This window comes from Eucyclogobius newberryi, unplaced genomic scaffold, assembly GCF_026437365.1.
Source record: "Eucyclogobius newberryi isolate DKJ021-1_F unplaced genomic scaffold, fEucNew1.0.hap1 SCAF_19, whole genome shotgun sequence".
NCBI lineage: Eukaryota > Metazoa > Chordata > Actinopteri > Gobiiformes > Gobiidae > Eucyclogobius > Eucyclogobius newberryi.
Window position 1 is genome coordinate 4295336 of NW_027315823.1, and position 12500 is coordinate 4307835.

The 12500-nt window shown below is 45.5% G+C and overlaps 1 protein-coding gene across 4 annotated transcripts in view; it reads left to right on the forward strand.

Moving 5' to 3' along the window:
• The window catches only part of LOC140365199 (tensin-2-like), a 55437-nt gene that overhangs the window by 37446 nt on the left and 5491 nt on the right, over positions 1-12500 (forward strand). For all 4 annotated transcript variants that reach the window (XM_072451480.1, XM_072451478.1, XM_072451479.1 and 1 more), the window contains 15 exons: positions 237-349; positions 445-505; positions 576-651; positions 817-943; positions 1949-2014; positions 2086-2202; positions 3100-3913; positions 4110-4341; positions 4744-5086; positions 5355-5451; positions 5530-6078; positions 7316-7479; positions 7615-7746; positions 7879-7971; positions 8035-8112. In XM_072451480.1, coding sequence (XP_072307581.1) covers positions 237-349; positions 445-505; positions 576-651; positions 817-943; positions 1949-2014; positions 2086-2202; positions 3100-3913; positions 4110-4341; positions 4744-5086; positions 5355-5451; positions 5530-6078; positions 7316-7479; positions 7615-7746; positions 7879-7971; positions 8035-8112 — 3062 coding nt within the window. The remainder of the gene's footprint in view (positions 1-236; positions 350-444; positions 506-575; positions 652-816; positions 944-1948; positions 2015-2085; positions 2203-3099; positions 3914-4109; positions 4342-4743; positions 5087-5354; positions 5452-5529; positions 6079-7315; positions 7480-7614; positions 7747-7878; positions 7972-8034; positions 8113-12500) is intronic.

Consider the following 12500-nt stretch of genomic DNA (forward strand, 5'->3'; position numbering starts at 1 on the left):
CTCCCCCTCTCTCTCCCTCTCTCCCTCTCTCCCTCTCTCCCCCTCTCTCCCTCTCTCCCCCTCTCTCTCCCTCTCTCCCCCTCTCTCTCCCTCCCTCTCTCCCCCTCTCTCTCCCTCTCTCCCCCTCTCTCTCCCTCTCTCCCCCTCTCTCTCCCCCTCTCTCTCCCTCTCTCCCCCTCTCTCTCCCTCTCTCCCCCTCTCTCTCCCTCTCTCTCTCCCACTCTTGACCTTCACAGATACATCTACTACTTCGGTGGTCTTCTCTCTGGTTCCATTCAGATGAACAGCAGCCCTTTGTTCCTGCAGCAGATCTTGATCCCGTCTCTGCCTGACTTCCAGCCCGAAGGAGGTGAGACTGAAACAACACGCCCCCACCTGGACGCCTGAGGGATTGCACCTGAATACTTGTACTTGTGCTGTAGTAACTATACTTTGTTCCTGCAGGGTTCTTCCCGTTCCTGAAGGTGTACCAGTCCCTGCAGCTGGTCCACACGTCGGGCCTGTAGTGAGTCACGTTATGTCCCGAGTTTGGACGCTTCCGGGCGCAAAACGTGACACTTTGTGTTTTTGTGCAGCGACCCTCAAAACTCCGGAGCCAGAAAGCTGTGCGTTACCATGGAAACGCCGCTGCTGCTGAAAGGAGACATCATGGTGACAAACTTCACTTTCAACCTTGTTCTAATGTAGAGTTAAGAGAAGTAGAAACATCAGTCACCGAGACAACAAGAAGGATTTCATGATTCTTTAAAGTATACTTTTCTCGTTTAGCAGTCATGTCCCTTTGCGAGCCTAACAGCGCCCCCTGTGTGTGTGCAGGTGAAGTGCTTCCACAGACGCAGCGCTGCAGAGCGAGAGGAAGTGTTCAGAGTTCAGTTTCACTCGTGCGCCGTCCACGGAGCTCAGCTGTGGTTCAGGAAGAACGACCTGGACCACGCCTGCAACGGTCAATACCAGCGCTACTGCTAATGCTAATGCTAATGCTATTGCTAATACTACTGCTACTGCTAATGCGACTCCTACTGCTAATGCTACTGCTAATACTACTGCTACTGCTAATGTGACTACTACTGCTAATGCTACTGCTAATACTACTGCTACTGCTAATGCGACTACTACTGCTAATGCTACTGCAACTGCTACTGCTACTGCTAATGCTACTGCTACTGCTAATGCTACTGCAACTGCTACTGCTACTGCTAATGCTACTGCTACTGCTAATGCTACTGCAACTGCAACTGCTAATGCTAATTATACTACTGCTAATGCTAGTGCTACAGCCAATACTAACGCTAATGCTACTGCTAATGCTAATGCTACTACTGCTAGTACTGCGAATGCTACTGCTAATGCTAATGCTACTAGTTACTACTACTAAATAACCACAGCATGATTTTCCTCTGAGTCTATCTCTTAACTACACACTAATTACCAATAATATGCATTAGATCATAATGGACGTACAACAGCAGTAATAAGCAGTTTATTATGGGGACATATTAGTAAATGTCTATTAGCAGAATAAGACTGAAGGGCTGAATTAATATTAATGAACATCACATAAACCACTTTTATGCAAATTGGCAGCAACTTGTTTTGTTGATGTTCAAAAGTGAAGCCCAAAATCAAGTGTGTCACATCTGCACGACACAGGAAACATTTACACGTGTCATCGGGACGTTTCAGCTTCATCTGGGTCAAACGTCCACAACCCAAAGTAATTGTTTTAGTGCTTCTATCTTTATCCATGTCGTCACTTTGATCGTTCATGAATCACAAATGCTTCTAAAGAGCAGCTGATGCTTTTTAGAATCTATGAATAATTCTAACCTCGCTGTGGCACGTTTTTGTCGGGTTTATTTTTACCTCCAAAGCTCTCGCGTCGTCTCTGTGTTAGCGTCTCCATGTTAGCGTTAGCTCTTTCATTCCTCTTCTCGTTCCTCGTCCGCAGACCACAGGTTTCCTCCGGACGCCGTCGTGGAGTTTCTCTTCTCAAACGGACCGGAGAGAATCAGAGGTGTCATTCGCTCTCCGTCTTTGCACGTTCCTTATATTTCCTCCGTTTGAACTTTTGTTTTTGAACTCAAGGGCGCGAGTGTCGAAAAAACGACGCCTGTGTGAACGTGACACGCGACGCGCTTGACCCGGTCGTGAGGTGGGACTCTTATGAGGACTTCAACCTACATCACGAAGACAGCGTCGAGAGTGAGTACTACTACTGCTACTACTACTACTACTGCTACTACTACTACTACTGCTACTACTGCTACTACTACTACTACTGCTACTACTGCTACTACTACTACTACTGCTACTACTGCTACTACTACTACTACTGCTACTACTGCTACTACTGCTACTACTACTACTACTGCTACTACTGCTACTACTGCTACTACTACTACTACTACTACTACTACTACTGCTACTTCTACTGCTACTTCTACTGCTACTGCTACTACTACTACTACTACTACTACTACTGCTGCTGCTACTACTACTACTACTACTACTACTACAACTGTTACTACTACTGATACTACTACTGCTACTACCACTACTACTACTTCTACTGCTACTGCTAATACTGCTGCTGCTGCTGCTGCTGCTACTGCTACTACTGCTTCTCCTCCTGATGAAAAGGTGTTATTGGTTTCACCAGAAACTAAACGTCTTTGTTTACTATCAGTCCTTTAATGGGCTATCAGCCTCCTATTGTCCCTGGCTCACTCTCTCTCCTCCTTGAGTAACTGATTATTACTACTACTGCTACTACTACTACTACTGCTACTACTACTACTACTACTACTACTAATACTAATACTACTGCTACTTTTTCCATTTGATCAGTGTCTGTTACGTTGTCAGTCCAAAGTATGAACATGATGGGATTTTACTGGAGAAACTGAGATTAACCTCAGACCATCACAAAGTATGAAACATCTGGTGGTTTAGTGTCAGCCTGAGACACGTGAGGTCAGAGACACATTTAACACTGGGTTTTACTGCATTTACTGGACCGGTCACTACTGTCCAGAACAAGTAATGACAAACATCCAGAACCATTGTGAGTGTTCATCTTTGGTTGTGTTTGTTCCTCAGACATCTTTCACACTCGGGGCCCTCTGGACGGCAGCCTGTACGCTCAGGTCCGGAAACGCCGCGGCCCTGGCTCCACCCCCAGCTCCTCCTCCTGCACCAACGGGAGCCTCCGAACCGGCCCGACTGTGAGGTCACCCCCGAGTGAGCCCCGCCCTCTCCCCACGGTCCCACGCGAAGAGCCGGACCTCCCAAACCGAAACCGAGTCGCCGACGAGGAGGAGCACCACAGAGAGACCGCGATTCTGGGCAACGCCGCGACCAGAAAAGAGCGCCCGTGTTCTCAGAACGCACCGCGCGAGGAGGAGCCGTGCCTCCTCAGCTCGCACTGCCACACCCGATGCAAATGCGTGAAAAACAATCCCAAAAGTCGAACGCTGCCCGCACTGATATCAAAATCCACGTCCCCCACACCGACGCCGCACCTTTCTGCTTCTCAGTTAGAGCTTCGTCATCGCCACGGCGCTTTCCCGCATCGAGACCTGCCAATTCCCCGGGCGCCGCTCACCCCGCTGGCCCTGAACCAGCCGTGTGCGTGCCAAAAGTGCTTCCCGCGCCCGCAGTTTGAGCACCCTCTGACGACCTCCGCCAGACTCTGCTCGGGCTCCGACTTTCAGCTGTACCTCCCGAGTCCTTCCACACACCTGTCGCAGCCGGCGCTCGCCACAAGCCCGTATCGAGAGCTGTTCATCGGGCCGCCGCCGCTGCCGCTCGGCCCCTGTCGAGACTGCTCCTCCAGGGGGCCAATCAGGACATTCCACGCCATGCACACAGACCAATCGGAAGGCTTGCAGTGGTCACATGGGTCCAGGCAGAGGTGGGCAGGGTCAAATTAATCTGATCATGTGACATCGTAATGTGAAAATTAGTCTGAGTCTGATTTATTCAAGTTTTAATGACAAAAATATGTTACATTTACATGAGTTTTCAGTCTTTACCTTTATACCTATACATACCTTTATGCTGAGCGTGTTCCTCGCTAACACTGAGCTTTACCACTGTGGCGTTCTAAGGGAGCTGTGGGAGGGTCCGTGGCAGAGAGAGGCGGAGTTTTGGCCGTACCACAAACCCCCGGTGCAAGCCTTCCACTCGTGCCCAGTTACGGTGAGCCCGAGTCCGGCTTCAGAGCAGCGACGCTTCCCCGGCGGAGCTCCAGGACCCAGCCCGGCCTTCCCCAGCGCGCCGCCCCTGAGCGAGGTGAGGGAGGCGGCCAGCAGCGAGTGCCACGCCCCCCCGCAGCAGGAGGTGAGAACAGCCCATGGACAAATACATGAATGAAGATATACCAACGGTTTTATTTTCTGTTTTCAGATGTATTAAAACCAATGGAGAGAAACACAGACAGGAATAAAAAGGTTTTATTAGTAGTAATAGTAGAAGTAGTAGTAGTTGGAGTTGTCGTAGTTGTCATAGTAGTAGTCATATTTGTTGTAATTGTACGCTGAACAAAAATACAAACACAACACTTTGTTTTTGCCTCTATTTTACCATAAACTGAACTCAAAGAAATGAAACTTCTATAAGCACAAACATTTAAAGGACTTTAGTTCTGACCGGGAGCAGAGCGTGTGAAGGAATTGATTCCATTTTAGTGAAGAATTCAGCCATCGCCCGGTGTGTAACTCGTGACTGCCCTCTTGTGTTTAGTCGTGTCCCTGCCCTCCTGCCCCGGCATCGACCACAGACAGCCCTGTGAGCCGAGGATACGTGTCGGGGTCAAACTCTCCTCTGCCCGCAAGCACCCCATCCCCAGGGAGAGCCTCACTGCCACAAGGGCACCCGAGCACCACCGACCAGCCCACGGACCGACCCACAGAGCGACCCACAGAGCGACCCACAGAGCGACCCACAGAGCGACCCACAGAGCGACCCACAGAGCGACCTACAGACTACCGACCCACAGACCACCGACCCACAGAGCGACCTACAGACCAACCCACAGAGCGACCTACAGACCAACCCACAGAGCGACCTACAGACCAACCCACAGGTGAGACCTGGACACAGGTTGCCAATATTGAATATTGAAATTAAGATATTGAATTGAGCTCAGAGTAGAGCTGCTACTCCTCAGTGTGGAGGAGCAGCAGCTCAGAGTAGAGCTGCTGCTCCTTCACACTGAGTCCAGTGAGACTTTAGTGTTCAAAGTGTGTGAAATTTGATCAGGAAAATAAAATTCAAAACAAGAGTTACGTATGTAACTACGGTTCTATGACTCACCGATTGTTGCTATGGTGATAACTTTGTCTCTGTCACAGACTCGGGCGGAGCCGAGCGCGAGGACCAGAGCCGCTCTCCAGAGTCTGAGCACGACTACACAGTGATCAGCAGCAGCTCCTCCTGCACACGGGACAGGTACAGTCTGAACGGGGCGTCGCCGGTGTTTGTCCAGGAACAAAAGGCACAAACTGTGTGGTCTGCTCTTCTCCTCAGTGTCACTCCAGACAGCTCTGCCGCCCAAAGCCCGGACCCCCAGCTGTCCCTCACCTCTTTGGACGAATCCTCTCTGTCCGACAGTAACACACGAAGACCCCAAGACCCGCCCCCTGGACCCCCGCAGGCCGGAGTCCAGTCTACGAGTCCGGTCCAGGTCCAGATCAATGGTTTCGTGTGCATGAACACGTCTCCCAGCCCGACCTCGAGCCTGTCCTCGCCCTCGTCCCCCGAGCCCTCGCCCCTGCGCTCCTCCCTCTCCACTGACCGCTCCAGCCAGAGTCTCACCCCAGATTCAGCCGAGCCCAAGCCGCCCTCGCCCGTCCCCGATGGCTACAACACGCCCACGTTCCCGCTGGCGTCGTACTACTACTCGCTGCTGAACGTGCCGCACGTGCCCTACACCGGGTACACGGCGGTGACGATACCCAGCCAGCCACCTCTGCCCGAGAAGAAGAGGGGAGCCAACCACTCTGCGCTCAGCAACGGGCACGGCTCGCTCAGTAACGGGCACGGATCGCTCAGCAACGGGCACGGCTCGCTGCACAGGTGGGTGTTACTATGGTATGTTTTCTCTGCCAGACGTAAAGATGTACTTTAAGTTTGGATTACATTTCTGTTCATTTAAAGGGCCCTTGACATATTTTTACCATTGTCTAATTTTGACTTTATTTGGTGTGTTTATACCTGTTGTACATATAGATTATATTTTTATACCAATCGAGCAGGTATTTGTGGAGAAAACATTGAAAAATCTGTTAAAAAATGACAGGAAGTGACATCACACCAGGCTTGGTAATTTCCTATTGTCATGTCATCGATTACAAACAGGAAGTGAAATTATAAACCTAAAAAATGTGTTGTTCTGAGATAACATTTTTTTTAATCATTTTTAGCTAAATTCAAAATATATTTATCTTAACTGCGTTTTAGTTCAATGAGTCGTCCGACCTGTAGGGGGCGCATCAAGAATGTTTTATATACTGTATACATTTCAGTCGGATTTAAGTGTATTTATTTATTACACTCTGAGGTGAGGTCACTCTGAGGTGGGGGACACTCTGAGGTGGGGGACACTATGAGGTGGGGGACACTCTGAGGTGGGGACACTCTGAGGTGAGGACACTCTGAGGTGGGGACACTATGAGGTGGGGGACACTATGAGGTGAGGACACTCTGAGGTGGGGGACACTATGAGGTGAGGACACTCTGAGGTGGGGACACTCTGAGGTGGGGACACTCTGAGGTGGGGGACACTATGAGGTGTAGACACTCTGAGGTGAGGACACTCTGAGGTGGGGGACACTCTGAAGTGGGGGACACTATGAGGTGGAGACACTCTGAGGTGGGGACACTCTGAGGTGGGGGACACACTGAGGTGTGGGACACTGAGGTGGGGACACTGAGGTGGGGGACACTCTGAGGTGGGGACACTCTGGACACTCTGAGGTGAGGACACTCTGAGGTGGGGACACTCTGAGGTGGGGACACTCTGAGGTGGGGGACACTCTGAAGTGGGGACACTCTGAGGTGGGGACACTCTGAGGTGGGGGACACTCTGAAGTGGGGACACTCTGAGGTGGGGACACTTTGAGGTGGGGGACACTCTGAGGTGGGGGACACTCTGAGGTGGGGACACTTTGAGGTGGGGGACACTCTGAGGTGGGGGAAAATCTGAGGTGGGGACACTTTGAGGTGGGGGACACTCTGAGGTGGGGACATTGTCGTACTTGTGTTCACGTGTCGTTCGCGTGTCGTTCACATGTCGTTCTGGTTCTTTCCTCAGGGTGACGTCGGCGCCCGTCCCCAGCCGCGGCGCCTCGTTCCTGGGCAGTGGACCGGAGCAGAGGAGGGGCTCGGCTCAGGTGGAGGGGGACATCAGGGTCAACGCTAAGTTTGTCCAGGACAGTTCCAAGTTCTGGTACAAACCGGGGATCTCCAGGGACCAGGGTGAGTGGGACTCTGATAGTAGTAGCAGTAGCAGTAGCAGTAGCAGTAGCAGTAGCAGTAGCAGTAGCAGTAGTAGCAGTAGTAGTAGTAATAGTAGTGAATCTTAGGATTTGTTGCGTATTCCGTCTGTTGCAGCGATCGCGGTGCTGAAGGAGAAGGAGGCGGGGTCTTTCCTGATCCGTGACAGTAACTCCTTCCAGGGCGCGTACGGACTGGCCCTCAAAGTGGAGACAGCGCCCCCTAATGCAAACCTCATGGGGAATAAAGGTACTGCCCCTGATACTACTACTAACTACATGATTACAAACAGATCAAATATTCTGCTTACTATATAAGTTTGATTGCATTTGTTGTCATTAATGCTCTTCCTCACGTGTACTTCCCCTCACTGTCCACCAGGGGACCCTCTGGAGCAGCTGGTGCGACACTTCCTCATCGAGACGGGGCAGAGAGGAGTCAAGATCAAAGGCTGCCAAAACGAGGCCTATTTCGGTCTGTAAACACCAAACATTTAGATTGACACTGGAACCCGACTCACACTGCGGCTGTTTTCAGGAAGTCTGTCGGCGTTGGTGTTCCAGCATTCCATCACGCCGGTGTCTCTGCCCTGCGCCCTCCGGCTGCCAGAGAGAGGTACTACAGCGCTCTGCAGCTCATGTTCCACAGTATTACACTTATCCGCCCAGCGCTGCTTTGCATTCATTATTATGGTCCAAAATACCTTTGAAAACCTGCGTTCTTACAGTGAGCATAGTCGCCTTTCCACAGATCTGACCTGTAACTTCCAGTTATTCTGTGTCTCCTCTGAGGTTCTCTAGACTCTTTAGAGTTAGAGTCCAATGTCCCCTCTGAGGTCCTCTACACACTTTAGAGTTACGGGGTATGAGTGGATCCCTCATCATGATACAGCGACACCTGGAATAGTGACCCCACATGGTGATGTAGAAAAGTGCACTCAAATATGCCCCCTGCTGTTCAAATGTGGAGCTGTTCACACAGAACACCTTTAATGCCAGACTGCGGAACATTCTCGGCCCTCACCAGAAACGTTTCCCCTTTAATCATGATATTAGAGGAATAATGTGAAGAAATAAAAAGTCAAGTACAAATAACATAAATAATTATAATAATCAATCACTCAATCAATCAATCAATCAATCAACAATGCTTATGTGTTAATAAATATGTGTTGTTGTTTTTTTCATTCCAATGTCTGGTTACATATATTCAATTAGAATACTGTTGAAGTATTTGAAGTGTGGTGAAAGTAGTGAGTGAAGTGTAGTAAAAGTAGTGAGTGAAGTGTAGTAAAAGTAGTGAAGTGTAGTAAAAGTAGTGAGTGAAGTGTAGTAAAAGTAGTGAAGTGTAGTAAAAGTAGTGAGTGAAGTGTAGTAAAAGTAGTGAAGTGTAGTAAAAGTAGTGAGTGAAGTGTAGTAAAAGTAGTGAGTGAAGTGTAGTAAAAGTAGTGAAGTGTAGTAAAAGTAGTGAGTGAAGTGTAGTAAAAGTAGTGAAGTGTAGTAAAAGTAGTGAGTGAAGTGTAGTAAAAGTAGTGAAGTGTAGTAAAAGTAGTGAGTGAAGTGTAGTAAAAGTAGTGAGTGAAGTTTAGTAAAAGTAGTGAAGTGTAGTAAAAGTAGTGAGTGAAGTGTAGTAAATGTAGTGAGTGAAGTGTAGTAAAAGTAGTGAGTGAAGTGTAGTAAAAGTAGTGAAGTGTAGTAAAAGTAGTGAGTGAAGTGTAGTAAAAGTAGTGAGTGAAGTGTAGTAAAAGTAGTGAAGTGTAGTAAAAGTAGTGAGTGAAGTGTAGTAAAAGTAGTGAAGTGTAGTAAAAGTAGTGAGTGAAGTGTAGTAAATGTAGTGAGTGAAGTGTAGTAAAAGTAGTGAGTGAAGTGTAGTAAAAGTAGTGAGTGAAGTGTAGTAAAAGTAGTGAGTGAAGTGTAGTAAAAGTAGTGAAGTGTAGTAAAAGTAGTGAGTGAAGTGTAGTAAAAGTAGTGAAGTGTAGTAAAAGTAGTGAGTGAAGTGTAGTAAAAGTAGTGAGTGAAGTGTAGTAAAAGTAGTGAGTGAAGTGTAGTAAAAGTAGTGAGTGAAGTGTAGTAAAAGTAGTGAAGTGTAGTAAAAGTAGTGAGTGAAGTGTAGTAAAAGTAGTGAGTGAAGTGTAGTAAAAGTAGTGAGTGAAGTTTAGTAAAAGTAGTGAAGTGTAGTAAAAGTAGTGAGTGAAGTGTAGTAAAAGTAGTGAAGTGTAGTAAAAGTAGTGAGTGAAGTGTAGTAAAAGTAGTGAGTGAAGTGTAGTAAAAGTAGTGAAGTGTAGTAAAAGTAGTGAGTGAAGTGTAGTAAATGTAGTGAGTGAAGTGTAGTAAAAGTAGTGAGTGAAGTGTAGTAAAAGTAGTGAAGTGTAGTAAAAGTAGTGAGTGAAGTGTAGTAAAAGTAGTGAAGTGTAGTAAAAGTAGTGAGTGAAGTGTAGTAAATGTAGTGAGTGAAGTGTAGTAAAAGTAGTGAGTGAAGTGTAGTAAAAGTAGTGAGTGAAGTGTAGTAAAAGTAGTGAGTGAAGTGTAGTAAAAGTAGTGAAGTGTAGTAAAAGTAGTGAGTGAAGTGTAGTAAAAGTAGTGAGTGAAGTGTAGTAAAAGTAGTGAGTGAAGTGTAGTAAACGTAGTGAGTGAAGTGTAGTAAAAGTAGTGAAGTGTAGTAAAAGTAGTGAGTGAAGTGTAGTAAAAGTAGTGAGTGAAGTGTAGTAAAAGTAGTGAGTGAAGTGTAGTAAAAGTAGTGAGTGAAGTGTAGTAAAAGTAGTGAGTGAAGTGTAGTAAAAGTAGTGAAGTGTAGTAAAAGTAGTGAGTGAAGTGTAGTAAAAGTAGTGAGTGAAGTGTAGTAAAAGTAGTGAAGTGTAGTAAAAGTAGTGAGTGAAGTGTAGTAAATGTAGTGAGTGAAGTGTAGTAAAAGTAGTGAGTGAAGTGTAGTAAAAGTAGTGAAGTGTAGTAAAAGTAGTGAGTGAAGTGTAGTAAAAGTAGTGAAGTGTAGTAAAAGTAGTGAGTGAAGTGTAGTAAATGTAGTGAGTGAAGTGTAGTAAAAGTAGTGAGTGAAGTGTAGTAAAAGTAGTGAGTGAAGTGTAGTAAAAGTAGTGAGTGAAGTGTAGTAAAAGTAGTGAGTGAAGTGTAGTAAAAGTAGTGAGTGAAGTGTAGTAAATGTAGTGAGTGAAGTGTAGTAAAAGTAGTGAGTGAAGTGTAGTAAAAGTAGTGAAGTGTAGTAAAAGTAGTGAGTGAAGTGTAGTAAAAGTAGTGAAGTGTAGTAAAAGTAGTGAGTGAAGTGTAGTAAATGTAGTGAGTGAAGTGTAGTAAAAGTAGTGAGTGAAGTGTAGTAAAAGTAGTGAGTGAAGTGTAGTAAAAGTAGTGAGTGAAGTGTAGTAAAAGTAGTGAAGTGTAGTAAAAGTAGTGAGTGAAGTGTAGTAAAAGTAGTGAGTGAAGTGTAGTAAAAGTAGTGAGTGAAGTGTAGTAAACGTAGTGAGTGAAGTGTAGTAAAAGTAGTGAAGTGTAGTAAAAGTAGTGAGTGAAGTGTAGTAAAAGTAGTGAGTGAAGTGTAGTAAAAGTAGTGAGTGAAGTGTAGTAAAAGTAGTGAGTGAAGTGTAGTAAAAGTAGTGAGTGAAGTGTAGTAAAAGTAGTGAAGTGTAGTAAAAGTAGTGAGTGAAGTGTAGTAAATGTAGTGAGTGAAGTGTAGTAAAAGTAGTGAGTGAAGTGTAGTAAAAGTAGTGAAGTGTAGTAAAAGTAGTGAGTGAAGTGTAGTAAAAGTAGTGAAGTGTAGTAAAAGTAGTGAGTGAAGTGTAGTAAATGTAGTGAGTGAAGTGTAGTAAAAGTAGTGAGTGAAGTGTAGTAAAAGTAGTGAGTGAAGTGTAGTAAAAGTAGTGAGTGAAGTGTAGTAAAAGTAGTGAAGTGTAGTAAAAGTAGTGAGTGAAGTGTAGTAAAAGTAGTGAAGTGTAGTAAAAGTAGTGAGTGAAGTGTAGTAAAAGTAGTGAGTGAAGTGTAGTAAACGTAGTGAGTGAAGTGTAGTAAAAGTAGTGAGTGAAGTGTAGTAAAAGTAGTGAGTGAAGTGTAGTAAAAGTAGTGAGTGAAGTGTAGTAAAAGTAATGAAGTGTAGTAAAAGTAGTGAGTGAAGTGTAGTAAAAGTAGTGAGTGAAGTGTAGTAAAAGTAGTGAGTGAAGTGTAGTAAACGTAGTGAAGTGTAGTAAAAGTAGTGAGTGAAGTGTAGTAAAAGTAGTGAGTGAAGTTTAGTAAACGTAGTGAAGTGTAGTAAAAGTAGTGAGTGAAGTGTAGTAAAAGTAGTGAAGTGTAGTAAAAGTAGTGAGTGAAGTTTAGTAAACGTAGTGAAGTGTAGTAAAAGTAGTGAGTGAAGTGTAGTAAAAGTAGATAAGTGTTGTAAAAGTAGTGAGTGAAGTGTAGTAAAAGTAGTGAGTGAAGTGTAGTAAAAGTAGTGAAGTGTAGTAAAAGTAGTGAGTGAAGTGTAGTAAAAGTAGTGAGTGAAGTGTAGTAAACGTAGTGAAGTGTAGTAAAAGTAGTGAGTGAAGTGTAGTAAAAGTAGTGAGTGAAGTGTAGTAAACGTAGTGAAGTGTAGTAAAAGTAGTGAGTGAAGTGTAGTAAAAGTAGTGAGTGAAGTTTAGTAAACGTAGTGAAGTGTAGTAAAAGTAGTGAGTGAAGTGTAGTAAAAGTAGTGAAGTGTAGTAAAAGTAGTGAGTGAAGTTTAGTAAACGTAGTGAAGTGTAGTAAAAGTAGTGAGTGAAGTGTAGTAAAAGTAGATAAGTGTTGTAAAAGTAGTGAGTGAAGTGTAGTAAAAGTAGTGAGTGAAGTGTAGTAAAAGTAGTGAAGTGTAGTAAAAGTAGTGAGTGAAGTGTAGTAAACGTAGTGAAGTGTAGTAAAAGTAGTGAGTGAAGTGTAGTAAAAGTAGTGAGTGAAGTTTAGTAAACGTAGTGAAGTGTAGTAAAAGTAGTGAGTGAAGTTTAGTAAACGTAGTGAAGTGTAGTAAAAGTAGTGAGTGAAGTGTAGTAA